The sequence below is a fragment of the Pipistrellus kuhlii genome, unplaced genomic scaffold, assembly GCF_014108245.1.
Source record: "Pipistrellus kuhlii isolate mPipKuh1 unplaced genomic scaffold, mPipKuh1.p scaffold_m20_p_2, whole genome shotgun sequence".
Classification (NCBI taxonomy): Eukaryota; Metazoa; Chordata; class Mammalia; order Chiroptera; family Vespertilionidae; genus Pipistrellus; species Pipistrellus kuhlii.
Window position 1 is genome coordinate 92,337,249 of NW_023425515.1, and position 17,408 is coordinate 92,354,656.

At 41.0% G+C, this 17,408-nt stretch overlaps 2 protein-coding genes across 5 annotated transcripts in view; one reads left to right on the plus strand and one right to left on the minus strand.

The window, feature by feature from the left end:
• EIF2A (eukaryotic translation initiation factor 2A) overlaps nt 1-5,916 on the minus strand; it is a 44,252-nt gene extending 38,336 nt beyond the window's left edge. For 2 of the 4 annotated variants that reach the window (XM_036444318.2, XM_036444317.2), the window contains exon 1: nt 5,759-5,916. In XM_036444318.2, the coding sequence (XP_036300211.1) occupies nt 5,759-5,786 (28 nt within the window). In that variant the 5' untranslated portion in view covers nt 5,787-5,916. The remainder of the gene's footprint in view (nt 1-5,758) is intronic. The other 2 variants (XM_036444320.2, XM_036444319.2) reach the window with 1 other exon arrangement.
• Nucleotides 5,917-6,050: 134 nt separating this feature from the next.
• On the plus strand, nt 6,051-9,973 carry SERP1 (stress associated endoplasmic reticulum protein 1). The gene is made up of 3 exons (XM_036444321.2): nt 6,051-6,521; nt 6,758-6,833; nt 8,008-9,973. The coding sequence occupies exons 1-3, from the start codon at nt 6,438-6,440 to the stop codon at nt 8,046-8,048; spliced, it is 201 nt and encodes a 66-aa protein (XP_036300214.1). The 5' UTR covers nt 6,051-6,437; the 3' UTR covers nt 8,049-9,973.
• The last annotated feature ends 7,435 nt before the right edge of the window (nt 9,974-17,408 follow it).

Sequence of the window (17,408 nt, forward strand, 5' to 3'; positions counted from 1 at the left end):
AAAGAGACTCCAGGGAGGTCCCCTGCCTCTCCCACCATTTGAGGACACAGAGGAAACTGGACATGAGTGCTCACTAGACATTGAATCTACAGATGCCTTTATCTCTGACTCCCTGGTCTCCAGACTGTGAGAAACAAATTTCTATTGTTTATAAGCCTGTGATCTTTTATTATAGGAGCCCAAATGGACTAAGACAGAAATAAGGGGGAAAGGGAGTGGAAATCCCACCTAACCCACAGTTTTTCATGTAAATTAATCCAAATCTTACAAGGCAACACTTGACAGAGAAGTCAGTGTGAAAAGGGTCAATTAGCATTCAGTCTCATGTGGTTTTCAATTCCTGTTTTGAATATGTTTCTGGAGAAGTGAAAATCTTGAGTCAAACTAAACAACTGCTTTTCAACACACACATACTCCCATTCAACATAGCGAAAACTTTAAAAACAAAAATCCAAAGGTTGCATGTGCTATGATTCCATTTATATAACACTCTTGAAATGGACAAGAGTATGATGATAGAGGACAAATCAGTGGCTGCCACAGGTTAGAGTTTGAAGTAGGTGAGGGAGCAGTTCTATATTCTGACAGTGGCAATTACATCAATCTACACATGATAAATTTTCTTAAGACTATACACACAAACACATAAACTGGTGAAATTCAAACAAAAACTATAATTTAGTAAATACTACTGTGCTAGGGTCAATTTTTTGGTTTTGATAACATATTATGATTATATAGGACTTCATTGTGGAAAACTAGGTGAAGGGTCCATGGAAAGTCTATTTACTGTTTTTGCACCTTCTTATATTTAAATTATATCAAAATAAAGGGTCTCTAAAAAGCTTACATATATATTTTTAAAAATATATTTTATTGATTTTTTACAGAGAGGAAAGGAGAGGGATAGAGAGCTAGAAACATCAATGAGAGAGAAACATCGACCAGCTGCCTCCTGCACACCCCCTCCCAGGGATGTGCCTGCAACCAAGGTACATGCCCTTGACCGGAATCGAACCTGGGACCTTTCAGTCCGCAGGCTGATGCTCTATCCACTGAGCCAAACCAGTTTCCAAAAAGCCTATATTTTTTGGTAATGCTTTTCACAATACAACAAGAACTTAAACTAATTAAAAGTTTTACAACGTTCTTCAAAAATTTTAAGTTAAAATAAAAAATTGAATAGACCAAGATTTTTGTAATAAGATAAAGAACATATTCTATGAGACAAAATAACTCACTAAATTAAACAACCTTCTTTGTATATGATGCTTTATAATAGATATACCTATTTTAGGGGGACTAATTATCCATTGAATTCATCTCAAAAATCATACAAAGTTGTTCCAGTTTTGTTCTTACATATAAGCATTATTCAAAACAAATATTTTACTTCACACCTCCCTTCATATTAGCATAACTATGAGAAAGCACTGCAAGAGATTTTGGTATCACTAAAGATACTTTACTGAATTTAATCATTTTGAGCAACTTTTTACACAAATTTGAATATACAACGTTTATTAGAAGAAACACAAAATCAAGAATTGTAACAGAATATAAACTGTATTACAAGTTAACAAAAGCAAAATAATAAATTCAAAAAAAATCTTCAATAATTAGAAGTGACTGAAACAATGAATAGAATGTGGAACTAAATGTATTGAGACTTGGTAAGATTTCTTATTTTTAATGATTTTCCTTTTCAATCAAAGAGAATGTGGCAATATGTCCACCTAGAAAAATCGAGAATGTAAACAGTTTTTTCATTAAACAAATAAGTGCCAGTTTCACAAAAAATAACAATTTAAAAATAATTATATTAAATATTGTACATACATATTTTTTAAAACTTACTACCCTTTCCAGATACACATGTACAATTTATTGCTCTAGCTCTGAGTTACTGGGCTTCAACTAACAAAAGTCCTATGGCAGGGATATGGTGATTATTATAATACTAGCGCCTGGTGCGTGAAATTAATACACACAGGTGGTGGGGTGTCTCTCAGCCTAGCCTGTGCCATCTCATAGTCCAGGAGCCCCGCAATCAACTGCCCCAAAAAGGGGGGCCTGCCCACCTGCCGCAGTGCCAGCACCACTGGGTAGCCTGGACCTTCCTCTTTGGGGTGATCAACTGCACCCTGCAGAGGGAGGCACTGCTCACCTGCTTCAGCCCGCTGGTCAGTGGACTGGGCCTCCCTGTTTAGGGCAATCATGATGTCCCCGTCCCCCCCTCCCCCCCGATTTATTGATCACCTTGCAGGCCAGTGGCCTGGGCTACCCTCTGCAGGGTGATCATGGGGCAATGGTCAGGCCCCTGATCAATTGCATTGCACCTGCCTTGGCTGGCCTGGCGCCAGTGTGTGTCATAGCATGGTCATCTGGATGGTCACCGGATGGTCGTTCCGCTGTTCTGCCATTTGGTCTATTTGCATATTACACTTTTATTATTATACATGACTAGAGGCTTGGTGCACGAAACTTGTGCACGGGGGAGGAGGGGTCCCCTCAGCCCAACCTGCACCCTCTCCAATCTGGGATCACTCGAGGGACGTCCCTCTCACAATCTAGGACCGCTGGCTCTTAACTGCTTACCTGCTTGCTTGCCCGAATGCCCCTAACTCCCCCTCCTCCTCCCCCTCTCTCTCCCTGCTCCTGCCAACTTGGTCATCCCCAAATGTCCCTCCCAACTGACCTGGTCTTCCCCAACTGCCCCCCTCTGCCCGCTTGGTTGCCCCCAACTGCCTCCCCCTGCTGGCCTAGTCACCCCTCACTGACCCCCTGCCAGCCTGGTCATCCCAACACAGCCTGCTATTTAGTTGTTTGGTCATCCTTCCTGCTAGCCTGGTTGCCCCACACAGCTTGCTTTTCGGTCGTTATTGTTACTGTGACAGCATCCTGGACAATTTTCATATTACTCTATTATTAGGATACTCTTTTCAACCTTTACATTCATTGAAGTACATAACAATTTAGAAAAAATGACTTAATTTTAAATAAATTATCTCAATGGCCTCAATTAAGCAAGCCGACTAGACAATATGTGTTTCATGTTGTTTGGCAGCCAAACAACATGAAACCTCTATCAATCCCCCCTTTTTAGATTACTATAATTCTCCTTGGAAAACTATCCAGGGGTGAGAATATAACTTGGTCCTGGTGATCTGATATAAAAATGGCTGAATCAAAGAGGAGCAAGAGCCAAGCCAAGCTAAAAACAGCCAGCCTTGTGACTAGCAACAATGTGCTCTTTCCTTTGGGGTTACTGGTTTAGTTGAATGTAGACCTTGAGCTATCATGTAGAATGTTAGCCTCAGAATAAATTTAACAATGAAGAAGTCAAGAGCACAGGGATGAAGAAACACAGATTTTTGGAGTCATGCCAATACCTAGATGCATCAATACTGAAACTTTAAGGTTGTATAAAGTTTTCTGGGGGGAAAAAAATCCCTTTGTCATTTCCAATTAAGTCAGACTAATAAAATGTACTGAATAATCTCTAAATTATTCACAACTAAAAATCCTGTGAGTCTAAGTTTTTAAAAGATTCTGGAAGTAAAATAACCTATTGTTAACTAAAATATCTAATAAGTGTTTAAAGATTAATCATGTGGATGAAAAAGAGTTTTTCTATGGACAGTAATCTCACAGGTTGATCAGATCATAAATTGCTAACTGGGAAGTCATAGTGGGTGATCATGTACAGACATTTAACATTTTAGTAAAAGGTTTATCTCTGCCTTAAGCAATCCCTGTCCACTGTTTCTGTGGATCTATGTTAAAATAAGCACCCCTAAGCATTTAGTATTCTAAAATTGTGAATAGCATACAAGTTAACCTTTACAAAGCTAGAGGAAAAAAAACAATATATATATATATGCCTAAGCAATTGAATGACTGAATTCTTGATGTGCACTGACAACCAGGGGGCAGACGCTCAATGCAGGAGCTTCCCCCTGGCGGTAAGTGTACTCCCACAGCTAACCTCATACAGTCCCTCTGGCCATCCCACTCCGATAGGGCTGGCTGGCCAACCTCTTTCAACCCTGATCAACCCCAATCATTGGCCAGGTGGAGGAACGCCATCCGTGCACAAATTTGTGCACCGGGCTTCTAGTTTAATTATATAATTATGCCTTTTAAATAGTATCTGCCTGGCATATTATCTAACAAATTATAGTCAGTATTTGATAAATGTTTGATGAATAAACTATAGTTGACAGGTTGAATGTGAATGGGCACAGTGCATAATAACAAAAATCTTAAAATGTAGTATATTGTAGATCAAGCATGTCAAACTCGAAGCTCACAGGTCTCATGTAGCCCACAATGAATATTTTTGTGGCCCAGACAATAGAACAGTATGTAAGAAACATTTTAATAAAAATGTCGTTACTTAATTTTTACAATATTCTATTAGTAACAAACTACATTTACTAATGACTGATTACTATACTTATTACTATAATCATGTTGCATTCATTTCCCTTAAGCGCCTTACATGCAAGCACACCATTTCTCTCCACTAATAGTAGCAGTGTGTATTTTAGCAGCAGATTGCCACGTCATTAGTCTTGTATTGACTTGTTTGGTGTTTGCAACAGGAAATATTTCGCTTTTGGAGAACAAGAAAAATAGGTTTATTTGCGTTACACTTATTAATTTGTGCAGTTATTCGGTGTCCGGTAAGTTAATGTTCAAGAAAAAAAACATTACTTTCTATTAAAATGTTCTATTATCTTATGTTAACCATTACTCATTCATTTCAGCCCTTTGTATTCAGCATATCTCTGTTTCTATGAAAATTGAAGCTTTTGTGTGTGTGTGTGTGTTTTTTTTTCCCCACATAAATTTAAACCTTGTTTATTTGGCCCATGTTAGCCTTTGAGTTTGATATGCTTGATGTAGATCTTAAAATGTAGAAGAATGCAAAAACGAAAAAGGTTTCTTTCTAGTCTCAGGAGCAAATAATACTTTTCCACAAAAGTAAACATCCTGTCTTTTAATGACTTTCTTTTCCTTCTACATAAGTTATTAAGCCTCCCCCACCCCCAATTGTCCCCTACTTATTTGATGCTCACATGAGACTTCCAGCCATTACCTTAGTCCAGAATCTTCCCCACACTGTCTGATACTAAGTTTATTATCTCCTCCAACATTATAAACTCTGCCTCAGCTTCAAAATCTCAGGAATCCTCTATTATAATGCTAAAAAGCTCATAATAATTTCAACACCAAACATTGCTATATTATCTCTATAATGCTCACTATCATCCCAGACCACATGTACTGCCACAGTTCCACTCTTTCAAGTCCTACAAATTTCATCAAAGCAAGGAGTACAAAACTTGGTATTACTTTAATTCACGTGTTCTTCATGTGTGGTCATTCTAGTGGACTTAGTCACGTGTCTATAAAGCTATTTAGCTTTCACAGTCAACAAAGCCTACAATATTAAGTTTTGCAAACCCACGGTAACAAATTCAACTAGCATTTTCGGTTCTTATCACCCTTCTTCTAATCCGGCAGAACTTGTAACGGCAGGAAAGGATGATAGGCAAAAGGGAAAGGAAACTCAAAAGCGCAGAGGCGGGGACTTCACTTCCGATTGCCACGCAACAAGAAAAAAACCAAAGGTCCCTCCGGCTCTTCCGCAATCTACAAGAAAAGGCCGATCGGACTCCAAGCCCCAGAACAAAGACACAAAAAAATAAACTGCTCTGAAGGAACAGACCCTTGCTCGTTCAGAACTCACCTGTTAAAAGCGGCGTGTACGGCGCCATCTCGTCCCGGAAAGAGAAACCTATGCACTCGGGTCAGAGTTCACGAGGGCCAAACCCGGCCCCTACACGTCCACTCCGGCGTGGGCCCGGCAGCTTAGTATTTCCGGAGTCACCAGCCTCCGGGCCAATCACTTCCGTTAGAGGCTGTAGCAGCGAAGGAACCGCGAGGCGCACGCGCACCGCCGGGGGAGGGTGGGAGGGACACATTTTACAGAGCTGGGGAGGGCTGGGCCAGGGCCCCTGCGCCCGCCTTCCCCTCCCTCCCCCTCTGCCGGCGGGGCCCGCACTTCCGCGGGGCGGAGTTCTCCCAGTGCTGACGTTGGCAGCCGAACCCAAGTAGAGCTGACGGGTTACGAGGCCACTTGTTTCATTTCTTCCTCTTTCAGTCCACGCTCCCGGCGGCGGCGGTGCGAGCTGCTCCGGTCCTGCCGCCCTCCCGCGCTCCAGCCTCGCTCGCCGGCGCCCCGGCTCCCCGGCGGCCGGCGCCCCCCGCCTGCGGCGCTCAGCACCGCGCCGCCGCCCTCCGGCCCGACCTAGCGCCCGCCTGAGCCTCCCGTTCCCGCGGCGGCACCGGGAGCGGGGCGTCGCAGCGGTCCGAGGGGGAGCGAGCGAGGCCGAGGGGTGGTTTGGGGTAGTGGTGGCGCCGCGAAGATGGTCGCCAAACAGCGGATCCGTATGGCTAACGAGAAGCACAGCAAGAACATCACGCAGCGCGGCAACGTAGCCAAGACCTCGGTAAGGAAGCGCGGACGCGCCTTGGTGCTGCAGGCTGGGGCCACGTCGTGTCCGCCCCGGACCCGGCCGGCTGCGGGGCCGAGGCGCGAGCTGGACACTCAGTTGGGGGTTCGGGGAGGGGGTGCGGGAGCTGGCGGCTCGGGAACGGAGGAGAGACTCCGCCGGAGAGCATGCTGTGGGAGTCCTGGGTCGCAGCGGCTTTTTGCATTTGAAACGGTGGGTTTTCCTTTTTGCAGAGAAATGCTCCCGAAGAGAAGGCCTCTGTAGGACCCTGGTTATTGGCTCTCTTCATTTTTGTTGTTTGTGGTTCTGGTAAGTGCTTCGGGGGCCGCGGTCGGGCGGGATGTTGGGTGACGGGTTTAGGATGACGTGGTGACCTCTCAGTGGTGAGTCGAATCTCGTAGTTCTCAACCCACCTGCCACGAGCTCCACACAATTCTCTTTCATCTGAACAAATTTCCTTGTCCCACATATGCACAGAGGGTGGTGCTCCAGAAACTTCTCCCAGCTTGACTGTGCCCACAGGATATTAGAAAAGGAGGTCGTCGGGTTCCTAGTAATGATCAAGCTGTTAGAAATGTAGACCAAGACAAAAAGCAAAACATCTCAGAAGGAAATAGGATGTTTTGCAATTCCATTATCAATACCTTTGCAAAAAAAAGACAAAAAACAAAACTCTTGAACATTATGTACATATGGATTTCTAACTTAATTTAACATATCCCAGAAGCTAACATTATGTCAAAAGCTGGGTATAGTTAAGGGTAAAGCTAGTGCAAATAACTGCTTCACTATAAAAGAAACGTGGCAATTTAATATGTGACAAATGGTTTTAGGTTAATAAAAGAAACATTTGACATATGGTAGAAAAATTCGTTATCAGGGCAGCCTGCTGTTATAGACTCATGCCTCTGCAAATATATTACAGAATATTTGTTTTCTTATATAAGCTGTTGATATTGAAGCACATGTTTCTGCATTTCAAATTTTGACATTCTAACTTTATTAGGTTTCTTTTAAACATTTTATTTTGTTTGTCTCCTAAACTTACCAGTTGGAAGCTTTCCTGATAGATGGCCAAGAGCCAAGCAATTTATATAACCTAAAGATGATTGGATTTCAGCCTTGTGAGAATGAGGAAACATGCACGTTATAGGCCAGGCCTTCAGGGGACATGTAATATTTAATGATAAACCAAAATAATTCTGTGCTTGAAAAACCTGTTTGCTTTGGTACTTTAAATCCTTTCTAAAATGATTGCTATTGCTAAGCTCTCTGGGACATTAAAATATAACATTCAGAAACTGAAATTTTTAAAAATAACTTCTGAACATTTGTTTTATTATGGTAAGCTTGTCTTCACTATTACAATGAAGTTACGTAGCATTTGCAAGTTATTATTTAAGGGTTCCCAGCCTTAATATTTGCTCCTTGCCAGACCAACTTATTCAAAGCATGTTTTAATATTTGCTCTTTCTCTTTACAGCAATTTTCCAGATTATTCAAAGTATCAGGATGGGCATGTGAAGAGACTGACCTTAAGATGTTTCCATTCTCCTGTGAATTTTAACTTGAACTCATTCCCGATGTTTGATACCCTGGTTAAAAACAATTCAGTAAATCATCCTGTCTCCGAATTATTTTTCATATCATCATTCATGTGTCATTCCAAGGTTTTTTCACAAGTCATTCCAAATTTTCTAGTCCATACCACAGTGCCTTGCAAAAGCACCACATGAATAAAGCAATAAAATTTTGATTGTTAAGCTACATTAGTGAACCCTACTTATTCAGTCATTAAAGAGTAAGTTTTTAAATGTGGTTATTAAAACAGTATACAGTATAGGTAATTAGATTAAGTCTGTGTGGACAGGGTCTAGATTTTGTTAACCCTAATGAGTACATGCAGTTAGCTTAATTTAAAATTTGGAATCTTATGGTTTTTATATAGCTAGGCACTTATTACAATATCTTGAATTGAAAGCACATTCCCATACAGGGTCATGGACCTGTGCTGTAATAAGGTGCTTATAAATGGAACAACCATACAGTTAGCCTAGTTTTCCCACAATCTATAGCACCTAGGAAATTATAAAAGCTTCTAAATGCCTAATGTAAAAGATGCTTATAGCCATGTTTACTTTAATATTATTTCTGTTACACTACCTTGGATTTTGCATGAGTGAATATACTAATCTGAGATATCATAAGAAAACAACTTGGTTGAGCATTTTGTAACTTAGTCACTTCAGTTTCACTAAAAGCAATCATGGTGGAGTAAAGTCAGGGAAGGTTTGTTTATCTCACCAATGATTTCATCAGAATTACTTTAGTGTATCAAAGGGTCTACTATGGTAGACAGCGTCCAAGGGGGAAAATACTACTAAAAGTGGATGCCTCATCAGAACATACTGTTGAGCCCAATGTGCCATAAGACATCTTAGCATGTTATTAGCATTTTTAGCATCAAAAAGGCACAAACTAAAAAGTTACACCTGGTTTGTAAATGCTTTTTCTAGATTTATGATTAAAATTGTTCAGTTTCTAGATATATCAGACTAATGTATCATCTGGAATTAAATGGATATACTGATAAGGGATCAGTCCTTAGTTTTCCCTTTGTTGTGTAATTTTATAGGTTATGATCAGACTTCCATTGTAATAATAGTAAGGGTGAGTAAGAAGGCAGATTTGGGGTTTTCTGGTACTGTTAAAAACAAATTATTGGCTATTTAAGTACTTAGCCATAACTTGATGAAAAAAAGCCTGAGAGATGTCTGTTAATTGGAAAGAAAGCTGCTTGTTTGCTTTGTTTAATTGCCTCAGGATATTTCTTTTAAAATAAGCTGTTTTAAGAGGAACAGAAAGGGAAATCGACTACCTTGTCTATACTTAGTGTGAACCTCAGAGAGAGCTTCTGATGCCCCAAGGAATGGGAGAGAGTGAGGGAGGGGGGTGGTAAGGATTGTCAGGAATTTGACTATAGAATAGGAAAAGAATCAACTGACCTGGGGGCAGCAGGTTTTATCTTCATTGTTACCTGCCTTTCTCACCCAGGAAGTCAACTCCTATACTTGTTTGCCTCTTGTATCTTGGTTAATTTTATTGTAACTTTTAAAATGAAAGTTATTGTTCTAAGTTTATAGCAGGTGCCTTATTCTTTGCTTTGAGTCAAACCATTCCATATCAGAATTTCCCTTGGTGTATCATAAATAATTGACTTTAGATGGTGGTGGTGTCTTTTAATGTACAATGTCTATTAATTTGACTGTTAAATTACTATGGCTAGCAATCATTTTACATATGTAAAGTTGCATTCCCTTTGTATTTCATGTGTAATTTTCCAATTGAGTGCATTTTATATTAAGGATGGATTATGCATGTTTGGGTCAATGAAAGCGATGTCTTATTTGATTTTTTTCTTTAAAAATAAAAATTCCCTGGATATTTTATGCCTTCTAAAAGAAAATGATTTTAGAGTTGTTTTTTTATAAGAATTTTTTTGAACCAAATTGATTACATGCTGGAGATCAAGATCACAAGTGCTCTCCAGAGTTCTTATCTTAGTATACTTTTTACAGTTAATAGCAAATGATTTTAAAGACTGCCTAGTATTATGTTATACTTGAGATAAAACAAATAGTACCCAAATGCACAGATTTAAAGTTTATAATTAGGAATAGGTAGCAAGAAAACTATATAAGCACAATTAATTAAATACTTTCCCACCTAGGGTTTACCCTCATCTAATGTTTATCCAAGTCTGATTCAAGGAAGAAGCACGGTTCTTTTGAACTCCCTTTCCTAATTGAATTTTAAAAATATATTTATTGATTCCAGAGAGGAAGGGAGAGAGAGAAATATCAATGATGAGAATCATTAAATGGCTACCTCTTGCACACCTCCCACTGGGTATGGAGCCCACATCCCCATGTGCCCTGACCAGAATTGAACTGTGATCTTCTGATTCATAGGTCAACCCTCAACCACTGAGCCACACTGGCTGGGCTCTCAATTGAATTTTATATGTCATCTAATATTGAGCACAGTATGAGAGTAAATTATTTGATTCATTGTCTACATTATCCAATTACTCTAATTTAGCTACAACATTTTAAAGAGTTGTCAAAAATTACATTGTATCTGTTGGGTTGTATATAGTGCTCAAAATAATTGAGTGAGCTTCCAGATTAAGTAAAAGATTTTCATTGTAACAGGATACACTGTAATGGGGTTTTGACTTACAAAGTGCAAAGCATCCTTTACAGATAAATTTTAAAAAATCCATGATTCTCACCAAGTTTTGTTGATACAAAGGACTACCGTACAGTGCTGGATTATATTCTTGGAGGTTCAACAAACTTATTGTGCATTAGCATTTGTAAAATTTAGGATATCATCAAATTTTATACTATGAATTGTTCTAAAGTTTGATTTGCCTTTACCTTTTAGTTCTTCACTTGTTTTAGACACAAACCACAACTTCCAAGATGTAGGAGTTGGGTTCAACAGCATGCGCAATATCACTCCCTCAGAATCCTTCCTTGTCTAGACATAGTCCTTGTACTTCTTTATCTTCAAGTTGAATTTAGACAAAATGTCCTAATTTGGAAAAGTACTAGTATGCAATAAAAGGCTATAAAGTAAGCTGAAGGGGAAAATTCAACTGTCTGGACTTAGATAATCCAAAGTAAATCCATTATCTATTAGAATCAAAGATGGAAAGGACATGGGAAATTTTGTCCAACTGCTTCACTTTACAGATAAATAAAAAAATTCAGTGAATATTGAGTAACTTACATGCTGGGTAGAGAGCTATGAATACAGAGTCCTGACACTTTGATCTTATAATCCAGTAGTGAGGGGAAAAGACAATAATGACCATAATTGTGGTATTTCACAGAGCTAACCAAGGTAGAGCAGAAACTACCCTGTTTCCCCGAAAATAAGACAGTGTCTTATATTAATTTTTGCTCCCAAAGATGCGCTAGGTCTTATTTTCAGGGGATGTCTTATTTTTCCATGAAGAATAATATGGTACAATGAAAATAAAGGAAATTTATTACCTGTATACGGTACAGTAGTACGGTAGTTTTCAACACAAACCAGACAAACTGAATCCTACAGTATCAAGAATTTACTCATTTATTCAATGACAATCATGTCATCATCTTCTGGAACATTATCATAACAATCCAATTCCTGAATTTCCTGGTGAATTTCTTGTGTCTCCATTTCTTTCAGAATCAGTGGACCAAATCTCTCATGTTTAGCAATAGCACTGTCTTTAAATGAGTACTTCTTGTCAAGGTAGCCTGCTCAGTGCATTTGCAATACAACTGTCAGTGATTTTTCTCCCATGAATTCTTCACCCAAGTCACAACTTCTTGCAGTTTAGGTTTCACAAAGTTTCCACGCTGCTTTCTCTCCATTCTATTTTCAATGTAGTCATTAATTTCCATGCGCAAATTGTCTTTGAATTGCTTGTTTATTGCAATATCAAGAGGCTGGAGATAGGCCGAAACCGGTTTGGCTCAATGGATAGAGCGTCAGCTTGGGGACTAAAGGGTCCCGGGTTCGATTCTGGTCAAGGGCATGTACCTTGGTTTCGGGCATGTCCCAGTAGGTGGTGTGCAAGAGGTGGCTGATCAATGACTCTTATCGATGTTTCTGGCTCTCTATCTCTCTCCCTTCCTCTCTGTACAAAATCAATAAAATATATATCTTTAAGGAAAAAAAAAAGAGTCTGGAGATAGACCGTCATTCCTGCGGAAATCATTATCTGATGTATAAGGGGGACCTTATTTCCGGGGGGATGCCTTATATTTCACTCAGGAAACCTGTAAGTAGGTCTTATTTTCGGGGAAACCCCGATAGAAACAAAGTTTTCTGCCTCAGTGTACCCTGCGGAAACCTAGGGATGACTGCGAAGCATCCACACAGAACACTTCTGTTTCCATGACTCTTCTGTTCTTAGAAAAGCTCTTAATTTCTTTTCATGTTGTTAATTCAAAAGAAGAAAAGGAGGGGGGGGGGGGGATAACTTGTCCCTTTATGGATGCAATTTCTTTTGAAAATGAGTTTGTGACAAATTTAGTGCTGGCATTTCCTGTACAGCACAAAAATACAAAAATCAAATCAGTGGTGTTATCCACTATAACATTCAAGTGTACACTTTAAAAAATATTTTGCTATAATTTTATTGTAATTTATTTTTAAAATGTTCATCTGTGATGTTGAAAATATTTGATAATTTAGTAAAAAAAAATGCCTTTATCTGCTCTCCATAGGTGCTTTTTATAACAAAGGTTCAGTGAATAAATCAAAGGTTCAGTGACTTCCAATGTGCAAATTTCTACTTTGCAGTGCAGACAAAATTAGAACAAATCTGCAAATTTAAATAATTAAAACTGTGATTTCAGTGTCATTAAATAGGTTATAACAGGTTTTTCTTCTTTCCTCACTGGAGAAAGTCTCTAATAGAAGAATAAGAATAATTGATTTTAGAGCTAGAAAAAATTTTAGAAATGATCTTGATTAACCCTTTATTTTAAAGTTGAAACTATGGCCTAAAGAAGTTACCTTTCCCATTACCAATGAGCCCGTAGCAGAGCAAGGATTAGAAAACTGGCTCTTCAGTGTTCTGAGTGCCAAGGAATTATTGTTGTGTAGGAATGTCTCCTTTTACTTTAGGAGATTACATATTAATATCAGGAAACCCCATGAGTGCTCCAGTAAGCTAAATTTACTAAACTTCAATGGGTTCCCACTGCCACTGGGATGGAAATAACTCTAGCTTTGATTTTCAGGACACTTCCCAACACGGCAACAACCTATCTTTTCAGCCTTGTTCCCCACGGCTTCCCTCCATAGACCTCTTCTAGCCCAGAGTCTACTTTCATTTTTCAGATATCTTGAACTTTCTTTAAGTGTTTTTATTCAGTTTACCTTCATTACAATACTACCTATCCCTCAAAGTCTAGCTTAAATCTCACCTTCTCTGTGAGGTTTTCCCTGGCCATGGAAATCAGAAACACTTTCTTTGAGATTTATGACTCTGGGCCAGGTAGTATTTATTATATTGGCATGTTTATTTGTTTTATTTAAAAATTTTATTTCTTAGTTTCTCAGAGAATGGAATCCTTAAGAACTAATGTCCGTCCCCCCCTCATCTTCTATCACCACCCTCAAAGTTAGTATGAAGCTTTACACACACACACACACAGCTCACTTTTTTAGTTGAGTGATCAAGTGTAAGAATGATGAATACCCTATTGTATTAGAACCTTTAAAATAATAACATTTTATAAAATCATCTACCACTGATAAAACCATTATCTCAACATTTTCCAATCCTTACGACCTCTGCTTAATGATTGGGATCAGCACCAGAATTCAGTTTGCCCTTGAAACGAACTCTCCCAAGATATGTTTGATATTTGGAAACATATCAATTAGAGGTATTTGTCCTTCAGTCATATTTAAGAACCTGTTCATAGTAAGTGCCACTGAGAAAACCAAAAGGTGTTTTATAAAGAAAGCTGACACTTCACCACACCGGTCTGACCAGTTATAAGGAAAAGGTCAAACAACCATGCTTGCTATTTACAGCAGGTGTTCGGGGGCTTTCAGCTGGCTCTGTCCTGCCTTATCCTAGTTCGCAGGAGGGGCAGGGATGCCACAACATGTGCCCTTCACGAAACTAGAATGGCTCAGTACTCCCATATCCAGATCCAGTCTCTGGCAGGGATAGCTTGTTCTGTCTTCAGAAAGGAATTTTCTACAGTAAGCCCACAATGGCTGGCATTTAAGATGTGATGGGATTACTAAATTTTAGATTTCATACATTGTGCAAAGGAGATTCCCAAGGCCTGTCTGGAAAAAGGCCATCTACATACACATGCAGAGCTTGGCAAGAGCACTTAGTTTGGGAAGAGTGCTTACCTCCTGGCACCTGGGTGTGCCCCTTAGATCAGATTCTAAGGCTCAAGTTTCATCTGGGATTGAGATAGATTATAATTTCTTTTTTTAATTTATTATTTTTTATTTATTTTTAGGTTTTTTTTAAATTAAATTATTATCTGTGTACATATTTTAACATTGCCCCCCCCCCCCCCCCCAGATTATAATTTCTGACAAAACCCAAATAATAAACACTAGAAGCACTCAAGCATGTTTCTGCCTATCTCCAGCCTTGGTTACCCCTGCACACCCCATTTGTTAATTACAGGTGGATGGCATGAAGAAGGAAGGTGCTACAGAGAATGAAAACCATCACAGAACCTTGAAATCATTTCTGCTTGATTGAGAATAGCAATCAGAATGTTTTTCAAGGTGAAATCCCTTTCTTTTGCTAAACATTACATTGTAATCCACCTGACTGACAGGAAAAGCAGTTTAACACTCAGCCTGTGTTAAATGTCTAAAAGGAGTAATCTATGGTGAGAGGACCAACAATCGCCTGGGATCCTGTTAGGAATGCAGAATCTCAGGCCCCATACAGGCCATTACATCTGCACAGAATCCCCAGGTGAATTGTATGCAAATTAAGCACAGAGCAGTGTTCAAGAGGGCTCAGCATTCTAGTTCCAGGGCCTTAAACAAAATCCCAAATTCCGCAGGCTTCTCTGTGACATGCAACTGTTATGAAACTTAATGACAATAACTTTGTGAATTGCCAAAACAAAGGGTGAAAGGCCTTCCTCACTGAAAACAAAATGGACTTGCAGCCTTTGTATATTATTTGTGGCAGGAAGGACATTGCCAACTCTCTTAGGATCACTTGCTACTTACACATCTTGTGTCCTAACATGTAACCTATCTTTGAAAATGTCTCCTATGCACTTGAGAAGAATGCATATTCCTTAGCTTTTGGGTGAAATGTTCTGAAGATGTCAATTAGTTCCATCTGAACTAGTGAGTCCTTTAGGATTGCTGTTTCCGTAATTTTTTTCTAAATTTCCAGTGATTTCCTATGATTGTATTGTTGTTCATCTCTCCCTTAATATCTTCCAGAAGTTTTTTTTTTTTTTTTTTTTTTTTTTTTTTTTTTTTAATACATTTGGATACTCCTGTATTGGGTGCAAATATGTTTACTAGAATTATAGCCTCTTATTGTGTTGATCCCTTTAGTATTATGAAGTGGTCTTCCTTATCTCTTGTTATGGCTTTTGAGGTCTATTTTGACAGAAAGAAGGATTGCTTCCCAGTTCCTTCTTAAAATTTCCATTTGCCTGAAATTTTTTTCCCATCCCTTCACTTTCAGACTGTGTAGGTCTTTTGTTCTGAGGTGGGTCTTTTGTAGACAGCATATATATGGGTCATGTTTTCTTACACAATCAGCTACCTTATGTCTTTTGACTGGAGCATTTAATCCATTTACATTTAAGGTTATTATAGATAGGTACTTGTTTGTTCCCATTTTTATTCTTTAAGCCTGTGTTCCTTCCTCCTTTTCTATTTCTTCTTTTTATTTATTTATTTATTTATTTTTAAATCAATCTTTTTTGTTCATATTATTACACAGGTTCCTCATTTCTTCCCCCCTCCACCAGGTTCCCACCCCACCCTCTGCCCCCTCATCCTCATCCATTGGTGCACAGTTTATGTTCAGTCTCTTCCTCCCTCCCTTTCCCCGATAGTAAATCCCTTTTCAGATAGCAAATCTGTTACTTAGCATTTTCTCATATCAATAATACCTCCACATGCCCAATGATACACTTCACACAAAAGACATTTCCAAATAGGACAACCAGCCTCATCCAGGCCCCACCCAAGGCACTCACAGATCAACACCCCAGCACTATACTAACTCAACACATCCAGATATAAGCCTTCATCACTTGATTCAGCAGACCCTCAAGTTCCCGCAAAAGTTTCCAGCCATGTCTGAGAGGCAGCCATGGGGCAGGGGCAGGTGAGGAGCAAGCTGTTTTGGGCCAGGCTGCTCCGGGCCTGGCCTCTGTTGCTCTGGTTCTTTCCACAACCAGCTGCTCCGTGTCTGGTCACTGCCCTCCCGACCCAGTTGCTCTGGACTTGGCTGTTGCTGCTACAGGCCTGGCCACACCCGACTCGGCTGCTCTGGGCCCAATTGCTCCAGGCCCAGCCGCTCCGGGCCTGGCTGCTCCCAGCCTGACAGCCGCTGCTCCGGGCCTGGCCGCACCAGACCCGGCTGCTCCGGGCCTGGCCGCTCCCAGCCTGGCAGCCGCTGCTCCAAGCCTGGCCGCTCCCAGCCTGGCAGCCACTGCTCTGGGCCTGGCCACACCAGACCCGGCTGCTCCGGGCCTGGCCGCTCCCAGCCTGGCAGTCGCTGCTCCGGGTCTGGTCACTGCCGCTCCCGACCTAGTTGCTCTGGACTTGACTGTTGTTGCTACAGGCCTGGCCACACCCGACCCAGCTGCTCTGGGCCCGGTTGCTCCGGGCCCGGCCGCTCCGGGCCTGGCTGCTCCCAGCCTGTCAGCTGCTGCTCCGGGCCTGGCCACACCAGACCCGGCTGCTCCGGGCCTGGCCGCTCCCAGCCTGGCAGCCGCTGCTCCTAGCCTGGCTGCTCCCAGCCTGGCAGCCACTGCTCCGGGCCTGGACGCACCAGACTCGGCTGCTCCGGGCCTGGCCGCTCCCAGCCTGGCCGCACCAGACCCAGCTGCTCTGGGCCCGGTTGCCCCGGGCCCGGCTGCTCCGAGCCTGGCCGCACCCGGGCTGGATGCTTTGGGCTTGGCTTCTGCTGTTCTGGGCCTGGCTGCTCCCAACCCGGCTGCTCTGGGCCCGGCCACTCCGGGTCTGGGTGTTCCTGGACTGGCCACCCTGGGCTTGGCCTGGCTGCCACTGCCCCAGGTCTGGCTGCTCCAGTGCTGGCCGTTGATGCTCTGGTTCTGGCTGCTGCCGCTCTGG